The 21,171-nt window shown below is 37.5% G+C and overlaps 1 protein-coding gene across 1 annotated transcript; it reads right to left on the bottom strand.

Annotated features, from left to right (window-relative positions):
- Nucleotides 1–356: 356 nt before the first annotated feature.
- On the bottom strand, nt 357–4,695 carry LOC149253169 (uncharacterized). The gene is made up of 6 exons (XM_089454397.1): nt 4,250–4,695; nt 3,845–4,096; nt 2,605–3,742; nt 1,856–2,488; nt 1,048–1,659; nt 357–764 (listed from the first exon to the last, which is right to left on the bottom strand). The coding sequence occupies exons 4-6, from the start codon at nt 2,477–2,479 to the stop codon at nt 357–359; spliced, it is 1,644 nt and encodes a 547-aa protein (XP_089310523.1). The 5' UTR covers nt 2,480–2,488; nt 2,605–3,742; nt 3,845–4,096; nt 4,250–4,695.
- Nucleotides 4,696–21,171: the final 16,476 nt, after the last annotated feature.

Below are 21,171 nucleotides of genomic sequence, written 5' to 3'. Positions count from 1 at the left end.
GATCCAGCAGGCAATCTCAAGCTCCACGCGATCAACACCTCCACACAGATCGGCTCCCAGTGCTACACGTCTTTGCAGCCTTCCACAGTCACGCACAGCTTCAGCTTACAGGATTCCCAGCACTAAGCTCTGATACCATGATAAGAAATGCAGAAGACAGAAGTTTGGACCAAACACACGGGAGCTCACAGGTGCAGATCACCAGGAGCTCCCACCAGCAAATGCATTCACTCACTTTATTCATTAATCATCAGGAATTAAATAGATACATAAGCAAAAACATATTCCTAATTAATAGGAACTGAATGTCAAATAAAGAGAAAATCATAACTATGTAACCTATTCTCCATTAATTTCTAACAAGCCGCAACCATTTTTCCATCCTCCTTCATGAAGATCATGGATCCATTCGGATCAAAAGAATGTAAAAGACTTCTCAATTCACACAACTGCTTGTCACTATAGTCCATTTCATTAATTTCTTTTTTCAAATTAACAAGACGCATCCAAAATCTCACTACTTCTTGCTTCGATAAATTTAATGAAGACATTCCCTCCACCTCCCTTGTATTTTTCAAGGGATAATAATAGTCCTTGTAAACAGTGCTCGTGAGCCACAACTTCTTCTTGATTTTATGACCAATATGAATAATGTCAATGCCATTTCTCAGCTCCTCCATGATACTCTGTATGGAACGTGTAAACTTCTCATCATTCGCACTATATATGCATATCAATTTTCCTTGAAACATTAGCCTTTTCACCTGGTCATAAACAAGAACAAAAACACAATCAGAACTGAAAAACAGTTACCAGTGATTTATTGATCATCATTTTCCTTTTAATTTATATGAACAAAAACACAATCAGAACTGAAAAACAGTTACTAGTGATTTATTGATCATCATTTTCCTTTTAATTTATATGAACAAAAACACAATCAGAACTGAAAAACAGTTACCAGTGATTTATTGATCATCGTTTTCCTTTTAATTTATATCATCATGCCAAAAATATATAATAAACAAACAACACAAAATTATTGACCTGATCTGAAGTAACACTTTCCAAATGATTGAAAAGGAACTGTATAGTTGACATGCTCTTCTGCTGCTTCCATTCTTCCTTTCTTAATTCTTCAATTTTCTCATGCGTTATAGGACAAGGTTTTGTCCTCCACCTAACCTGATGAGATACACTTTGTAAATGGTTAAAAGAAACTTCAACCATCTCCCCACTATCCAATATAGGGAATAAAGAAGGGCTATAACTGCTAATTCTCCCATTGGGTTCTATTATCCAGCTTATAGAGGGATACCAAGTTTCATATTCATCATCCCTTTTCCATCCACACTGTTTAGCTAGAAAAAACTTGGCTGCTCTTGTTACCACCGACCATGAAGTTTGGAGAACCAGCCAAGGAACATCTTTTGAAAACTGCTTATAGGCATCTAATGCATCCACTTCAGTACTTGGCTTCAAAATTGGAATTGATATAATTTCAAGATCAAGTTTCTCTTTCTCCACAACATACATTTCTTTCAAATACTGAAGGTGGATGTCATCACAAAAGTAGGCATCCCTCATTTCTAAAAAAATAGTCTTTCCTTTCAATTTGTCAAATCCGCAAGTAAATGGTTGGGAGTTTACAGTTTGGTCCTGCAAAGGTGAAGCCAATAAATTAACCGAGATCATTAGCAGTGAGTAAAATCAAGAGGTAAATTGTCAAACTGAAGCTGAAAATTAACCGAGATCATTAACAGTGAGTAAATCAAGAGGTAAATTGTCAAATTGAAGCTGAATTTTTTTGAGATAAATAGACGAATAGAATTATCAAAAGTCGAAACTGGAATACCTGTTGGGATGGATAATTCTGTAGAAAGACGTGAGTGGTTTCGTCCTCTTCAGGTGCAAACAATTCTCTTAACAATTCTATATTACTTGTTGGACTTGTTTCTACAAAATCCTTCAACCGTAGGTATTTTCCACAGTTATCCAGCAGAAGTTCCTCCAGTTCCCTGTCTGTCAACAATCTCCAACAAGGGTGATGTTTCCCAGTCTTACCATCTCCCACCATCTTTGTGCGGATCTGAAAATAGCAATGGTCTTTATATTGAGGTGCATCTAATGTTAAAAACACGTCTGCATCTAATGTTGACAACATTCTATCAACCACGTCAGTAGCTCGATCTCGCGGCAGATCGCCCACAAATATTCTAGCTTTGACTTCCTCGGGCAACTTATCAAACTGTGGACCGATATAAATTATTTCAAATTTTATATCGATTTCATCTATTGTCTCCTTAATTAAGGACCACGGGAAACAGTCAGGACATGGATAGAGATCACATATGAGGAGGAGAAGGGTATTTGGTGGAAGATCAGATAAACGGAATGGCACTCCTCGTCTGCTAGTGAGCAGGCTTTCAAATTCTGATAAAATCTTCTGTTCTGTATTCTCCAATTGACTCTCGGACATTGACAAACCCTGAGAGAAATGTCGGTGAAAGAAAAAATGTTATGGTCTATATTTATCATAAAAGTTAACGTAATGCAGGGAACAACATATTTGATATCATAAATATGGATGGGTGTTATGATCACCTGCCCTGCGGTAACTGCGAAAGACCATGATCAATCACCGTCTCTTTGAATTTCTTCCCATCTCTTCACCAACTGTTTGCTGTGTTCAATGTGCACAACTTGCAATCGCTTTATCTTTATCACGTGGTCCATCCATTTCCCTTCTAGCTTGAGGCAATTGCATAAATATAGATGTTGCAGCGAGTCTAGGGAATGTAAATCTTCTGGGAGTTTCTCTAATTTCATACAGCCACTCAAATCTAGAATTTGCAACGATGAGAGGCAATGGAAGTCCTCGCATAACTCTGTAAGGTTGTAGCATTCCATAAGAAACAATTCCTCCAAATACTTCAGTTGGCCAAAACCCTCTGGAAGCTTCTCTAATTTTTTGCAATATCGGAGGTTCAAGTGTCTTAAACTTGTTAATTCCTCAAATTGATCTGGAAGCTTCTCTAAATTTCGACAGCATGCCAATGAAAGATGTGTGATACTGGCGAGGTTACAAAACCCATGGGGTAGTTCTTTTAGGGCCCAACAATCTGACATAAACAAGGTTCTCAATAGCTTCAGCTCTTTAATGCTTTCTGGAATACTTTCTAGGCTATGACAACCACCTAAATGTAGTCTAACAAGGCGTGTTAAGTTTCCTATTCCAAGGGGCAGATTCAATAGTTTTTTACAATTGAATAAATCCACTAATGTTAATGATGTTAAGTTTCCTAAGCTAGGGGATAGATTCAATAAGTTTTTGCAATATGATAAATTCAATGATGTCAATGACGAAAATTTTCCAAAACTGTTAGGCATGGCTTCTAGTTTTGAGCAACCTCATAGATTGAGTATTCGCAGAGAATTCAATGATCCAAAATTTTCTGGCAACTCCTTCAAACTTGAACAATCAACCATTCTCAATATTCGTAAGCATTGAAGCTTCGAAATTGATTCGGGTAGTTTCTCTATAGATTTACAACCTGAGACAGATCTCCTGCAAACCTTTTACTAAATCGTCCATGTCTCTGGGCAGACTTCTCAACTCTCTGAAGTCCAACAATGATAGGGTTCGCAAATTTCCAAGTTTTTTAAGACTCATGGAAGAGATCTGCAAGTCTTCAGAATCCAACCGTCCGTCCAATCTCATGTGTCTCAAACTTGAAGGCATCTGCAAATTATGTATTTAATATGCAACAATCATGAAATCACTAAAAGTAACAAATGTTTTCATATATTCACAAAAATTGAATCGATAAACAGAATCACTTGCCTCAGATAGTTTCAAGCCTTTGGGTTTATAACTCAAATATCTCAATTTTGATGCATGAAATGGAAGATAGGTAATCCCGGCTTCAAAAAAAACCAACTCCTGAAATATTTCAGTGCAATTGCCCTCCACTTGTGTCCGATTTCCAAGAGCTAGGACCCTCAATGAGTTACACATCAATTCCAACTCTGATGCAGATATCCTTAGTGGTTCCTTTATGTCCCTCAACCAAATGCCTTTGGTCTTTTCAATGTGCTGCATGCTCATGCCATCATTGCTTACAATTGAGTCGAAATCGGCATAACATTAGACAAAATAAAATATATGAATTTTATCATCAAAGTTGAAATCAGCATAAATATTATAAAATATGTTTCTTTTTTCATTTCGATTTCGTAGAGTTGTTACCTTCTTTTTGAGAAACTTCCTGAATTGATTTGCATTCGTGAGTGTAAACCTCACTTCCTTTGACCTTTCGCTGGCAAGTGCTACGATGACATCGTGTACACTCGTAAGCCCATTTTCGTCTTTACTGACCCGTGCTCTGCTATCTAAACTTTCCAGTACTTCGTCTCCCACGATATCTGACACTCTGTTCCAATCCCATCCTTTGAAATATGAACAAATATCCAAAAATGGATCTTTGCACTTATCTGGAATAGCGTCGTAAGCAAAGCGGCAGCGCATCTCGTCAAACCATCCACTCTCCCATTTTCCTTTATCTTGCATCAGTCTATTATAAGCTTTGCGTTTATCATCGGCACGGGCTATGAACCGTGCCACTAATTTTAGCATGAGTGGAATTCCATCACATATTTTTAATATATCACTGAATTCGTTATCATTTATTTCTTTCTTTAAAATATTCATCGCTTGAAGAGGTTCGATGCCCTTGATACGGTACACATACATCAAATCCTCGATGTCGCGTGCAGTTATAAGCACCCTAACTTTCTTTGCATTATCCATATCCTTTGGCAAAAGCTGTTGGAGCTCAACTGACTTCAAAACGTTATCAATGTAAATGAAAGCTTCCACTTTCTCTAACCTGTCTTCTAATATCCTGGAATAGTCTCTTCCGGGTCCATCAAATCCTTCAATATATCCTTCTGCTACTCTATTATATCGGGACTTGAATCTATATTTTCAAATAGTTGAATTTTGGAATATTTACATCCTGTAACTCGTGAAAAGACCGCATCTGCGAGTGTGGTCTTTCCCATTCCTCCAAAACCATAGAGGATAACTGCGACGGCTTTCTGTTTGTTGAAATCGTAATTTCAACGCAGCTGGAAACATTGCCAGAAACCGGTCAGCAAACCCGCCGGAGAGTTCTCGGGTCACATTCCGGCAAAGGGACTTTCCGTAATTTTGAACCCGAGAAAATTTGGAGCTGACACGTGGTTCACCCCTGACGTAAGCCAACGTAAGAATCTCGGAAGGTAAAGCTCTGCAGAAAATGGGTTTCCGATATTGTTGTCCACTGTCGGATTTGCTCTCATGTCCTCCGCCATTGATTGTCCGAAGCTGCACACCTGCATACGATCAACGTCATTTCAAGGTTTGCGTGGAGTGTTCGATTTTTGGTTGACCGCCGTAGGTGAAAGAGTTAATGTTGGTTCGTAGATTTAGGTGGATCCCATTAAATTTTGGTTATGGGCATATGTGTTCCATAGTACATACGTTGTGTTTTTTTATATTTTTTTTTATATTGTTATTGTGGTCAACGTGCAGCAGGTTTTTGATATATGGGTATTGTGCCTGCGCACATTTAGGTATGGTAATGGTGTGTGATGGCTGCGTGGGGTTGTAATATGCGTTGAGCATTTTTTTATGAGAGCTTGAGGGACGTTTAAAAAAGAGAGAGAGAGAGTGCACAGCAGTGCATGAAGGAAATAACAGAGTGTGGTTGAATGAAAATGGAGAGAACTCAGCAGCGAATGAAGCAATGAATTAATTTTTGCACAGCAGTGCGAATAGAGAAAGAGGAGGCGCAGATGAAGAAATGTATTACATAGCAGTGCGTAGAGTGAGTAAAGTTTTTTTTTTTAATGTATTGGGTGTGCATTGAAATGCAAGAGAAAAGAACGCACAGGTATTTTTTTTTAAATGGTGAATGTAATGAAATTTTTACTGAGTATGTGTAAAAATAGTTTTACACCAGTAAAGTAAAAAAGGGTTTTACTGCAGTAAACCCAGCACAGTGAATTCTCAGGTGGAGACATAATTTTGTTTTGATGGGTGAAAGTAATTTTGGTGAATCCCTCTCAGCAAAGAGGATGAATATGTAACAGAGTTTATCTGAATGTAATTTTTGGTAAATCCCTCTGAGTGAAAGAGGATGAATGTTGTTTCAGGCTTTATGTTTTAATGAATAGAAATGTTTTTATGGCTGTGTAATACTCTGTTCTGAGTAATTTTTATTAAAAGCTTCCATGTGCACAAAAGATCCTGGAGTGAAGGAAACAGAGCACTGTCTCTGTGTGTGTGGAGTTTTAGTTTTTATGTGTTTTTGGGATTTTCTCAGAAAAATCCCCAACAGTGGTATCAGAGCTGGTCCAGGCTCTTTGATGGTGACAGAGCAGGTTCAGGCTCTTTGAAGTGTCAAAGAAGCTGAAGGAAAGACTCTTGTTGCAGCAGCAGTAAAACTTCTCCAGCAGTGTGAAGTCTCAGGCAAAAGAACCCAGGTATTCCTCAAAGTTTTTTTTCTGTGTTGCTGCTGAAGACAGTCAGTTGTTTTAAAAAAACACAGTCAAGTAATTTGAAGTACAGTAAAAAATGGCAAGGTCAAAGAAGAAAGCCTCCAATCCTCCTAAGGTTGTGTCTCCCTCCTCTATTAAAATAGAAAACAATCTATTTGAAAGCATTCTATTTGAGGCTTCAAAGTTTAATGGAAATTTTGATATGTGGGAAATAAAAATGAGGGTTGTCTTACAGTCTCAATGGATTGAAATCTGGGAATCAGTGATTGATGATAACAAGAAGGATAAAGAATCCAAGGAGTACAATGCAAAGGCAGCAAAGACTATCTTGGATGGACTGCCTGATTCTGTGAAGAAGAATCTAGGAAAATATTCATCAGCAAAGGATATATGGGACAGACTGCATGACCTTCATGCAAAGGGAGCACTGACCATGACAATGAGTCAAGAAGAACCCATCATGGAAGCTGAGAATGAAAAGCTTGACCTCATCAAGCTTCCAGTAAGAGAAAGGGATGAAGAGCTTGCCAAGCTTAAGAAGGAGCTTGATCAATGCAAGAGGAAACATCATGAAGAAGTCATATCCATGACAAATCAGCTGAATAGTGCAAAGAAGCAAGCAGATGTCTTGACAAGTCAACTTGAACAAAGAAACAAGAGAGTGAATAAGCTTGTGGAAGAGATTGGACAGTACAAGGCAGAGGTCTCCTCCCTTAAGTCTGAACTACAAGAAGCCAGGAAGCAGGCACAAGGAGCTGAAAAGAAAATGAAGAGCAGTCAAGCAAAAGATGAAGAAATCTCCAAAATGAAAACAGATATTATCTCCTTCAAAATAGTAGCAGCTGAAGCTACTCGTAGCAAGGAAGAAACTGAGGGACAACTAGCAAAGAAAAATAATGAATGTGAAAAGTTAGAAGAAGAGATTGTCCTCCTCAGGAAGAAGGTTGAACGGATGAACAAGATCATGAAGAGCTCTCAAGCTTTGGATGACATGCTCAGCTATCACAGATCTCCATCTGATAAATCAGGACTTGGGTATGTAGGTGAACCCTCAAACAAGGATGAGGATGCTTTAAGCAAAGGAGATGTGAAGAAGCCAGAAAGAGATGGTGATGCTCCTAGTTCCAGCAAAGGCAAGGAGAAAAATGAAGGCTGCAATAGAAGAAATCCTGCTCCAAGCAGAAAACCAGCTCGAAGAAGAAATGTAGCTGATGTCAAAGAGGCAAGAGGCAATGGTTATCATCAAAGGATCTCAAGGCAGCAAGGGTTCAGAAGTGCATCAAGAAAACCTCCATCTCCCAGGTACCAAAGTTCATTTTATGGTTATTGTTATGCTTGTTCAAACTTTGGTCATATGGCAAAATACTGTAGAGCATTTCATGGAGATAGATGTTGTGGTCCCCGACAATCTCCAAGAAATAATTTCACAAGAAGAAATCATGAATTCTTATTCATGAATAAAGTTGAATGCTTCAAGTGTCATAACATTGGGCATATGGCACGAGATTGTAACTTGACATGGGCTCTTACACAAGCTAGACCCATGCAAAAGAAGAAAGTTACACAAGTATGGAGAAGGAAGGTAATACAATCCGAAAACCCCTTGAACTCCCCAGTGGATCTAAATTTGTTTTGAGAAGAGTCTACCAAAAGAAGACAAGCACACATTAAAGGGGAGCTTGTAATTTTTTTTTGCTGAAACTGTCTTAACAGTCATTCTTTAATGAAGACTTCTTTTTATAAAGGAAAGACATGAAATCAAATCTGCCATAAGAGTAGAGAAGAAAAGGGGACAGCGCTCAAATGTAAAGTGCAGCAGCGCAATAAGAAGTGTGCAAAGCATGGAGACCCTCACAGCAGTGGGAAGATAGAACATAAAACAGCAGTTTTGAATTTTTTGTTATGGAGCACATGCATTGAAATGCATAGCAATGGAAGGTAGTTTCTTCTATGTAATGTGAGAGAACATACTCACAGCAGAGTGAGTACAATACACAGCAGTAAAAAAAATGTAATGTTTTCCTTCATATGCAATGTAGCATGCAAAGAAATGCATAAAGAAAAACAGGGACAGCAGATTTTTAATGCACATGGGTGAATGATAATGTGTGGCAGCAGAAAAATGAAAGGAACTGCACAGCAGTGCATTGTGTAAAAAAATGAATGGAGACTAAGATTGTGTGAAGCAAGGGTGTAAAAGAAAAGGCAGCAACCCGTGTTAATTTTTTTTGTTGTGTGGAGAATCCAGCGCAAAATAGCGTGAGGATGATTTCTCTCTATGTGCAAGTAATGGAAGGTAAAGAGTTAGTGTATGGGCACACAGCAGTATGATGAAACAAAAGGCAGCCACAGTGCAAATTGCAGAGGCAAAGCAGCAGCAAATAAAAACCCAGGGATGACAGTCTATGGTTATGGGTATGGACAGCAGTGAATATGAAAAATGCAGCAGCAAGAAGTAATGGACAACAGCACATGTAAAAGAAATTTTTTTACAGTAGTATATGTAACTGTAATGAATGTGTTGTTCATTGAATTGAAATGCAATATATGCAACAGCAGTGAGTGTAAGAAATGTTTACACATAGCAGTGTAAATTTGTAAGTGGGGACAGTGTAATTGTTCCAGAAAAGACAGAGTATTTGTCTTTGAAAAGTGCACAAGCAGTGCAGGTGTAGACACAGCAGTGTGGGGTAGACACAGTAAAGAAGATGGCACAACAGTGCAGCAGAGAATATGCATCAGCATAAGAGAACATTGTAATGAGTTTGCACACACAGCAGTGAAATGATTGTTTGTTTTGAAACTGCATGTAAAGCAGTGTCTGTTTGTAATCCCTCAGTCAAGAGGAAAATGCTTTTCAGCATAGTGTGGTAAATCCCTCTATCAAGAGGATGATGTTTTTCAGCATAGTCACAGGTGAATCCCTCAGTCAAGAGGAAGGTGCTCTTCAGCACATTGTTATGGTGAATCCCTCTGTCATGAGGAAGGTGCTCTTAAGCACAGTTTCAGGTTAATCCCTCTATTAAGAGGAAGACAACTTTGTTTGTTTGTGAACTGCATCAGAAGCAGTTGGTGAATCCCTCTATGTGAGGAAGATATCTTTGTAACAACACTACTAAGGAATCCCTCTACAAGAGGAAGAGTCTGGGTATGACCAAATGCCCAGCTGTTGAAATTAAAGGGGAGTGTTGAAATCGTAATTTCAACGCAGCTGGAAACTTTGCCAGAAACCGGTCAGCAAACCCGTCGGAGAGTTCTCGGGTCACATTCCGGCAAAGGGACTTTCCGTAATTTTGAACCCGAGAAAATTTGGAGGTGACACGTGGTTCACCCCTGACGTAAGCCAACGTAAGAATCTCGGAAGGTAAAGCTCTGCAGAAAATAGGTTTCCGATATTGTTGTCCACCGTCGGATTTGCTCTCGTGTCCTCCGCCATTGATTGTCCGAAGCTGCACACCTGCATATGATCAACGTCAATTCAAGGTTTGCGTGGAGTGTTCGATTTTTGGTTGACCGCCGTAGGTGAAAGAGTTAATGTTGGTTCGTAGATTTAGGTTGATCCCATTAAATTTTGGTTATGGGCATATGTGTTCCATAGTACATACGTTGTGTTTTTTTATATTTTTTTTATATTGTTATTGTGGTCAACGTGTAGCAGTTTGATATATGGGTATTGTGCCTGCGCACATTTAGGTATGGTAATGGTGTGTGATGGTTGCGTGGGGTTATAATATGCGTTGAGCATTTTTTTATGAGAGCTTGAGGGAGCGTTTAAAAAAAAGAGAGAGAGAGTGCACAGCAGTGCATGAAGGAAATAGCAGAGTGTTGTTGAATGAAAATGGAGAGAACCCAGCAGCGAATGAAGCAATGAATTAATTTTTGCACAGCAGTGCGAATAGAGAAAGAGGAGGCGCAGATGAAGAAATGTATTACATAGCAGTGCGTAGAGTGAGTAAAGTTTTTTTTAATGTATTGGGTATGCATTGAAATGCAAGAGAAAAGAACGCACAGGTATTTTTTTTTAAATGGTGAATGTAATGAAATTTTTACTGAGTATGTGTAAAAATAGTTTTACACCAGTAAAGTAAAAAAGGGTTTTACTGCAGTAAACCCAGCACAGTGAATTCTCAGGTGGAGACATAATTTTGTTTTGATGGGTGAAAGTAATTTTGGTGAATCCCTCTCAGCAAAGAGGATGAATATGTAACAGAGTTTATCTGAATGTAATTTTTGGTAAATCCCTCTGAGTGAAAGAGGATGAATGTTGTTTCAGGCTTTATGTTTTAATGAATAGAAATGATTTTATGACTGGATGAATGTTGTTTCAGGCTTTATGTTTTAATGAATAGAAATGTTTTTATGACTGTGTAATACTCTGTTCTGAGTAATTTTTTATTAAAAGCTTCCCTGTGCACAAAAGATCCTGGAGTGAAGGAAACAGAGCACTGTCTCTGTGTGTGTAGAGTTTTAGTTTTTATGTGTTTTTGGGATTTTCTCAGAAAAATCTCCAACACTGTTCACTTTCACATTCCAAAAGATCATAAACCTTGGCACTGGACTCCTCAATTCCAACTGTTGCAACAATATTCAACACCACATCCATATTTAAAGTTATTAAAAAAAAAATACATAATTTGATCATGAACTTGTGTAAATTGCAGATTTTTTAAGAATATTTCAAAATCCCAAAGATATGGGCTAGGTCAACTGACCCATGTGCAGACTATTCTAGAAATCCACATTGAAGTTCAGAATGCCCCTAAATTTGACAATATATTTACCAGCATCCTTCGGATATCTGTTCATCAAAGCGGACTTCCCCAGAGTCTCGATGGCAGTTAAAACACGAATACCGATTCCGACATTAATTTTACTGTACATTAAATGTAACCTTTGTGTCATGTCACTCAGATCTTCTTCATTTTTCGACGCTTTGAGGAAGCTGCAAAGAAACAATGAAATTCAATGAAAACACTTCTCTCTCATCTGTGGGTTCTAACCATAGAATCTCAAGAGTACTCACCTTTTCCAAGGGGACGAGTCAATCTGATGACAACACATTATCGCGCCTTCAACTATTAACGCTGTTGCATCTTCGATTAAATTCTTCAAATATCCTTTGGGGTTTTCTTTGAATATTTTAACAAGATTGGCCACATAACACATTTCTTTCCAAAGTTTCAGTCACTGCTCTTTGTTGCTAGAAACATCTTCAAATCTCTCCAGACTAGATGCTACCACAAGAAGCCCCGCTGTCGCAAGGCTTGCGTGCCCTATTTCTTTTAGAAGTTCTTTAACCGGTCCAGATATAATATCTTTCTAAACACCATAAAAAAGGAGGAGAATTGAAGTTCAATATAAAGTATATTAAACATTCAGTTTTAGTTACGTGTGATGAAATTCTCAGTGAGGATTGATACGCACCAATTCAGAAACAAATTCTAATCCGGATGAAAGTAACTCGTTTAGTTCCTTCAAATATGTTCCCGGTGACAGTATCTTCTTCAATTTCTTCAAGCCTGAACATTTAGGCCAGGACCAGCTATTGCTAGTTAATGATTTTTTATCTGATCGGTTTCCCTTTAAAAAAGACAAGAAATGAAATATATTCAGATCAGATGTAACAACAGCAATAATAATATAATTCACATTCTAATAATATAGCTGGCATTTATGTTCAGTGGATATGAAAGGGAGTGATCCACCTCTATCAATTCTAAAAGTAGAGATATGTGCTGCATAAGCTTCTCGAGATTGACACCCTCATGAGTAGCTTCTTCCCTTATACATTTACTAACTGATTTTTCTGAAACTGGGCATGGAGCTTCATCAGACTCATGAGGTGCTCCTGGAACAATGATATTGACAATCACAGTCAGAATCCGGAACGGGGGCTAAATCCCCAAATTATTATTACTAATATACAGCCAGAGACATGAATAAAAACATTCTACCTATTGTACTATTTTTTACATAAAGTTAGCTTAGAGCACCTGGTGAAGGAGGAGCGTGTCCATCTTCATCCGATGGTGGCCAAAGGAAGGGGACGCAACAACAGAGCTTGGTTGCTACTGCCATTTCTCTTCTGAAACACAACACCACCACGCAAGCTTTTCCTGAGAAGTGAAATATTGGTAAAACCAGGACGACCTTTATACACCCACGAGCTTTCAGATGCAAACCTTTCACATATGGTTGGTTGCTACTGCCATTTTTCTTCTGAAACATAACACCACCACGCAAGCTTTTCCTGAGAAGTGAAATATTGGTAAAACCAGGACGACCTTTATACACCCACGAGCTTTCAGATCCAAACCTTTCACAAATGGTTGATATAAGCCCATAGACCATGTACAACCACATTTACATTTTACAAATGCATGCTGTTGATACACAGATAAACTTATCTCAACCACATCCACATTAATAATTATTGTTAGATATATCTGGTTAATTAAAAACTAATTATATATAATTTTTAATAATTATATATATAATAAAACCCATATATAATAATTAATTATAATATATTTTATTCTCATATATGGTTTATATATATATATATATATTCTCATAGTTATATTTGAAACCAGAATATAATTAATGTATAATATAATAATAATAATTACTTATTATTAATAGTACTTATTTATATCTTACTATTATGTTATGGTTATATATATATATATGGGGATAGTACTAAGAATATATAAATTATATATGAAACTTATATATAAATTAAAGAGATTAATAAATCGAAAGAGATTAAGATCATAAATTCAAAAAATTAATATTATAAATATAAGGGATTATTAAAATTATAAGGTCAATGCATTAATAAATTCAAGGAATAATATTATAAAAACAAAGGTATAAACTTTTGGGACTAATATTATAAACTCAAGGGATTATTAATATTATAAAACCAAGAGATTATTAGTATTATAAACTCAAGTGATTAGTCAACCCAAGGGATTAATAAACCTTAGGAATTATTAATACTATAAAACCAAGTGATCAATATTATAATATAAAACCAAGTGGTCAATATTATAAACCCAAGCAATTGATCAACCTAAGCGATTAATATACCTAAGAGATTATTAATATTATAAACCTAAGGGATTAATATAAATAGTAAGATTAATATTACAAACCCTAGGCTTAATATTAAACCCAATATTAAAAACCTAGATATTATAATCTCAATATTAAACTCTAAATGTATAAATCTAATATTAAACATATTATTAGAAACCCCAATATTGTAATATGACATGACAACATTGAATAAATTGCAATGAAATGTAACATTGCAACAATTAATATTATATTGATTATTGCATTGAGACAATGTTTGTCACAATGCAATGTTGGACAAATTTTTAGACAAATATGACATTCGACCATGGTCTAGACAAAGATTGTCTTAATATGAAAATCAACCATGGTACATTGTTGTCAATAATGATGAACCAAATGTCTCAGTTGTGGTCAACCATGGTTGACCGTGATTGACCATGGTTGACGATGACTCACAATTGTTTACGATTGTTGACAACGGTTGACCATGGTTTATTTTCATACTAAGACAATATTTGTCTAGGAATATGCACCCTTTGATTAATAAACCCAAGAGATTGATATTATAAACCCAAGGGGTTAATACTAAAACCCGAAGTGATTATAAACCCAAGGGATTAATATTATAAACCCAAGGTATATAAACACTAAGTTAAATATTATAAACCCTAAAATAAACATGGTTAATTGTGGTTTACCATGATTGATTTTCATATTTAGCTAATCTTTGTCACAATGTGATATTGGACCATCGTTGACCATGGTTGATCATGGTTGATTTTCATATTGAGACAATCTTTGTCATAATGTGACATTAGACCATGATTGACCATGGTTGACAATGGTTAACAATGGCTTACCATTTTTGATGATGGGTTACGATGGTTGAAAATGGTTGATTTCCATATTGAGACAATATTTGTCACAATGTGACGTTGGAAAATGGTTGATCATTGTTGTCCATGATTATAAACCCAACAAATTTATATTAAACCCAAGGATTAATATTATAAACCTTATGAATAATATTATACCCTAGGTATATGAACCCTTAGATTAATAAACCCAAGAGATTGATATTATAAGCCCAAGGTAATAATAAACCCAAGGGATTAATACTAAAATCTCAAGTGATTATAAACACAAGGGAACAATATTAAACCCAAGAGATTAATATTATAAGCCCAAGGTAAATAAACCCTACGATAAACATTCTAAACCCTAAAATAAACATGGTTGACTATGGTTTACCAAGGTTGATTTTCATATTGAGACAATCTTTGTCACAAAGCGACATTGAACCATGGTTGATTTCGATATTGAGACAATCTTTGTCACAATGTGACATTGGAGGATGGTTAACCATGATTGGCCATGGTCGACAATGATTGACAATGGTTTACCATTGTTGACAATGTTTTACATTGTTGACCATGGTTGATGATGGTTAACAATGGTTCATTTTCATATTGAGACAATACTTGTCACAATGCAATGTTGAACCATGGTTGATTTTCATAATGAGAAAATATTTGTCACAATGTGGCATTGGACTATGGCTGACCATGATTATAAACCAAGGGGATTTGTATTAGACTAATGGTTGATTTGTATTAGACCATGGTTTATTTTCATATTGAGACAATCTTTGTCACAATGTGACATTGGACCATGGTTGACCATTGTTGACCATAATTATAAACCCAAGGGATTTTTATTAAACCCTAGGATTAATATTATAAACCTTATAAATAATATTATACCCTAGGAATACAAACCCTTAGATTAAAAAGTCCAAGGGATTGACATTAAAGATTAAAGGGAATCATAAACCAAAGTGATTAATCCTAAAACCAAAATATTTTATAAACCCAAGGGAATAATATTTGACCCAATGGATTAATATTATAAACCTGAGGTATATAAATCCTAATATTATGCCTAACCATGGTTGACCATGGTTGATTTTCATATGCAGATAATCTTTTGTCACAATGCAATGTTGAACCATGGTTGATTTTAATATTGAGAAAATATTTGTCACAATGTGGCGTTGGACCATGGTTGACCATGATTATAAACCAAGGGGATTTGTATTATACCAATGGTTGATTTGTATTAGACCATGGTTGATTTTCATATTGAGACAATATCTATCACAATGTGACATTGGACCATTGTTGATGATAATTATAAACCCAAGGGATTTTTATTAAACCCTAGGATTAATATTATAAACCTTATAAATAATATTATACCCTTGGAGTACGAACCCTTAGATTAATAAGCCCAAGGGATTGACATTATAAACCGAAGGGAATCATAAACCAAAGGGATTAACTCTAAAACCCCAATATTTTATAAACCCAAGGGAATAATATTAGACCCAAGGGATTAATATTATAAATATAAGGTATATAAATCCTAAAATAAATATTATAAACCCTAAAATAGACATGGTTGACTAAAATAAATATGGTTGACTATGGTTGACCATGGTTGACTATTGTTGGGAGTAATATTAAACCCAAGGGATGAATATTATCAACCCAATTTAATTAATTAAATCCATGGGATTTATATTAAACCCAAGGATTAATATTATGAACCCTATGAATAATAGTACACCCTAGGAATATGAACCCTTAGATTAATAAACCCAAGGGATTGACATTATAAATCCACAGGAATAATAAACCCAAGGATGAATACTAAAAACCCAAGGGAATAATATTACACCCAAGGGATAAATATTATAAATCCAAGGTATATAAACCCTAAGATAAATATTGTAAACCCTAAAATTGTCATGGTTGACCATGGTTGATTTTCATATTGAGACAATCTTTGTCACAATGCAACGTTGCAACATGGTTGACCATGGATATAAGACCCAAGGGATTAATATTATAAACCTAAGGTATATAAACCCTGAAATAAATATTATAAACCCTAAAATAAACATGGGTGACTAAAATATATATGGTTGACTAAGGTTGACCATGGTTGAATGTGGTTGACTATGTTTGGCAGAATATTAAACACAAGGGATGAATATTAGCAACCCAATTTATTTAATTAAATCAATGGGATTTATATTAAACCAAATGATTAATATTATGAACCCTATGAATAATAGTACACCCAAGGAAGATGAACCCTTAGATTAATAAACCCAAGGGATTGATATTATAAACCCACGAGAAGTAAACCCTAAAATTATCATGGTTGACCATGGTCGATTTTCATATTGAGACAATCTTTGTCACAATGTGATGTTGCAACATGGTTGACTATAGATATTATACCCAAGGGATTAATATTATAAATTCAAGGCATATAAACCTTAAATTAAGTTTTATAAATCATAAAATAAACATGGTTGACTATGGTTGACTATGGTAGACCATGGTTGACTCATATTGGCAGTAATATTGAACCCAAGTGATGAATATTTATTTTTTTAAACTTGGTAGTACTTTCTCTATTAATATTATCCAATCACTAACATGTCTTTCATAGTAATTACAGGTGGTCTCAACCTGCCTGTAGGAAACCAGGTTGGCCACCTGTCAGCATTAAATGATCTCTAAAATTTAAATGAGTCTTTCTCCACCATCCATGCAGCATTTGTTGTTCTATCTATAATAAGCATCAACTTAGGAAAATAAAAGCTAATCAACATATAACAAAATTATGTCTAGGAACCTGTTTCACTCGTCCAACGAATCTACCGGGGCTAGGGCTTTCGCACTGGACCCCGGAATCTTGCTTCTCTTCATGTCATGTAAGATTTGCTCTATCATGCTCAGTGCTAAATTGTTTCTGTACACTTGTATCTGAACTGTTGCAATCTCTATATGGAGATCCTTCGTGTTGGGCTCCTCTGTTTTGGCGTCCTCATGTACCTCATGTTCCTTGTTTAATGCCATAGCTCGAGCTATTATGTTCTTCATAACCTAATATTGCTATATTGTTTGCCGGAAAAAGAGTATGTCAGCCTCGGGTATTCCCCAGGTCTTTCACCATGGCTTCCCACTCTTCTGTCTCTATGTCCTGGTTGGTTATGCCATCATTTAGTTCCCTCTCCCACCCGACTATTTGAGCTCTTACCTCTAGTGGGTTTCCAACCATGTATGCGCTAATGAGAGTCTTCATGTGCTCCTTTCCAGTCTTTATGCATCGTTTGATATGGCCTCTATTGGATGTTTCTTCTTCCCCCGTGGTCCTTTTCCCTGCCTTCCCAGTTCCTCTATTGCCTCTTTTAGCCGCCTCTTTTCCTTCTTTAGTCATGTTGTCTTTATCCCAACTGCATTTTCCTTCACCTGAACCGCTCTCCACAGTCAGTTTTCTTGCTTATGCACGGTGAGTGGTCTAGACCTCTAGGTTGTGCTGCACCCTAGTTATTTTAATACGTAAAACAGTAACACAAGAAATTTCATTATCAGTCTAGATACATATACACAAATTGGTTGTAATTTTCTTTGCTTCGGACTTGGCCACTCACTCAAGTCCTGGAAACTTGGCTTTGCCCTCCTTCTCCCTCAGATTCCCCTGACTACTCTTGAAATAACAGGCTTCAATCACTTGGATCTTCTCCTCTCTGTTTCATCCCTCCCCAACAACCCATAGTGTTCGAGTCAGCCTTCTCGATCTTACAGGAGTCTCTAATTTGGGTTCTCTTATCCATATTCTAGGTCACAATTGATTTTTGCATCCAAGCCTCTCTCCTCTCAAGTATCCCCACCCAATTTTTTCCCCTGGTTATCCCCTGAGGCTTGCTTCCGTCATTCCAGTTTGGGTTCATATCAAGTCAGGCTAGCCATAGCCTTGCTTCTTTGGCCATTATGATACCAGCATCTATGTCTCTGATACATGTTTTTTCATTTCCATGCCTCAGGTACCACCTAGCAGGGACTTCAATCTTCCCGCGCTCTCCATTAATGGAATCTCCATTGGGTTGGGTTGTGTTATATTCTTTCCACGACTAGCCAGCCTAGTTGATTGGGGCATTAGAGGGGTGTCGAAGCTCCCCCTTTATTGCGCCGATTGCATAGCGGGAGGTCATAGGGGGTTTGAGGGGGGCATTTAGCCCCCCTCTACGAGGTCTGGGGCAACGCCCTAGGGAATTTTTTTTTTGAATCCTATATTAGGTGGGGCAAACCTACCTATGGTTTTGTGCATGGTTTTTGCACATGGTTTTGGATGCGATGGTTTTCGGTCCATGGTATTGGGTGCTTCGACATGTATATATATGTATTGTAACATTGAAAAGAACATAATGAAAAATCAAGCTGGTAGTCCCAGTTTTGGGATCCAAGGAAAAATATTTGTGTATATGTGTTTTATGTGTTATGCTCTCACATTGTTTATTTTCTATTCTCAGAATTCGTACGCAGGTAATTTCTGTACGGGGTTAAAACCTACACATTTTCTTCTTGTCTCACCTCGTTCCCTCTCTACTCGTCTACCCAAGGATACACTATAACTTTCCCGTATCCCTTCTCTCCATTAACATTCCAGGCCGGTTTAGAATCTCGGGAGCTCTAGGCCTTGACTCATTTTGAGTCATGGTTTCCCCCAGCCCCCTCCCCGAATTCCTCTAAATTAGCCATTACTTCAATTCTATCAAGTAAGTCAATCAAGGTAACATACCATTGATTTTCGTCGATGCTTGTTATCCTCCCTGCACCCTCCGGCCTGCGTCCACCACCTTTCACTTCTCGTTCCTTCGCCTTCTTCCTTTGCATGCAGCTACATCCTCTTCCCTCTACCTTTGCCTCTTTTTGTTTTGTCCACCTACCCCACCTTTCTTCCGTCCAACCTCCCACATACCCTCTTCTTCCTTTCGCCGCCCATTCTTTCATTCCTTTTCCTCAGAATGATGGTCCTCTGACTCTTCCATCACTATCTCTCATTACTTCCCTCGTGCCTCCGTCTGCTCCTGTCGTGGGTTTCTTTCTACTACCATGCCACTTTCTCACTTTATTATGCCCGCCCTCTTGCTTGCCCCCAAGCCTTCGTCTCTCCCTTCCCTCCTCAGCCACACCTATCCTTTCTCATTTCCATCCTCTTCCCTGCCCTGTCCTACTTGCTGTCTTTCTTGTTGTCTCGTCCTCCCACATCCCGATGTCCCCTCTGTCCTTGGGCCCATGTATTTGGCTCTTGATGCCTCCACCTCCCATCCCCTATGGCCACCTCGTCTTTCTTGTCACACCTCGATTGGGGATTTTCTTCTTTCTCCTTGTCATTTTTAGGATCTCCTCTAGCTTTCTCATCCCCTCCATTTGTATTAACTCTTCTCCTCTTATATCCAGGTTCCTACCTGTCTGTCCACACCCCCAGTTCACGAGATTGTCTGCTGCCACGTTACCCATCCTGCGGACATGTGTTAGGGTAATGTAACTAATCTGTCGAATTAGCTTGCTAATCTCTTGGACAAGCCTTGCTGTCCTCCAGCTTTGGCTGATTTTCTCCCATGGTGTCCCTTGTTGGAGTTTTTTCATCATGTCTATGGCCAATTTCGAGTCTCTTTCCACCTCCAGTCTCTGAAACCTCTCTCTTGCTGCAATTTCCAATCCCCGCTTCAATTCATGGAGCTCTACTTCATTGTTTCTCACGGTGCCATAGTCCATGGAAAATATTTGAATCGTATTACATTTGTCATCTCTGAACACTCCTCTAGTCCCCGCCGCCCCAGGGTTCCCTTTTGCAGCTCCATCAAAGTTAAGTTTAATGAATTATTTATGAGGCCGTGTGAATCTGTTCACAGTCTCACAATTGCAGTGGTGTTGTTTCCACGAGGTGGGGTTTAGCATACTTGGATTCAAGTTTAGGTCCATCATTATTCGTTCTTCCTAAGGATTTGTTTCCCAATCCTCTGCAAACCATTTCTCAGTAAGGATCGTTTCTTTTATGTTCTGAAGTATCATTTTCCATCGTTCTTCTTCTGATCTTTTTTCTCCTTTGAAGATCCTTCTATTTCTTTCCTTCCATATTACCCATAGAAAGAAGCCTAATGATAGTATCCAGGCTCGATTTAGGATGGGGTTTTGGTAAGGCCTTTTCCACCAATTATCCATTGTTTCTTTCATACTATATTGATTCCCATCATTGACTCGGAAGAGTTTCTCATGGTTTCTCCACATGTTTTCACTGTATCTACAGGCATTGGTCAGGTGTTCCATTGTTTCTGCTTGTTCATTACATATGCTACAGATCGAGGGTCCCTGTAGGCCTTTTTTCTAAAGTTGGTTCCAAGTAAGTGCTCACCCATGTCGGAAGATCCACATGAAAAAAACGATTTTTGGCCATGACTTTTCTTGCCATATTTTGTCCCATATTTGTGTCCCCTGTTGTTGGTGGTGTGTTGCTTGTAGTTGATAGCCCTCTTTAATTGTGAACATCCCTTTAATCATATACCCCCATCTTAGTATGTCCAGCCCTTCCATTTTTGCAATTGTCTAGGTTTCCATCTCTTTCTCATATACCTCCCATTGGGTGGTTTCTGGGGCCTCTAGACAATCTTGTTTCTGTTTCCATTTT

Source organism: Pinus tabuliformis, chromosome 7 (assembly GCF_031772625.1).
Source record: "Pinus tabuliformis cultivar Carrire ecotype Pingquan chromosome 7, CPIR1, whole genome shotgun sequence".
Taxonomy (NCBI): Eukaryota; Viridiplantae; Streptophyta; class Pinopsida; order Pinales; family Pinaceae; genus Pinus; species Pinus tabuliformis.
The sequence above is the reverse complement of the archived record's forward strand: the minus strand, read 5'-3'. Positions and strand labels throughout refer to the sequence as shown.

Coding starts and splice junctions, on each gene's coding strand:
- LOC149253169 (XM_089454397.1), bottom strand. CDS start 2,479: ATGTCCGAGAGTCAATTGGAGAATACAGAACAGAAGATTTTATCAGAA. Junction 1,660..1,855: donor AGAATTATCCATCCCAACAG/GTATTCCAGTTT, acceptor TCACCTTTGCAG/GACCAAACTGTAAACTCCCA. Junction 765..1,047: donor AAAGTGTTACTTCAGATCAG/GTCAATAATTTT, acceptor GTTTATGACCAG/GTGAAAAGGCTAATGTTTCA.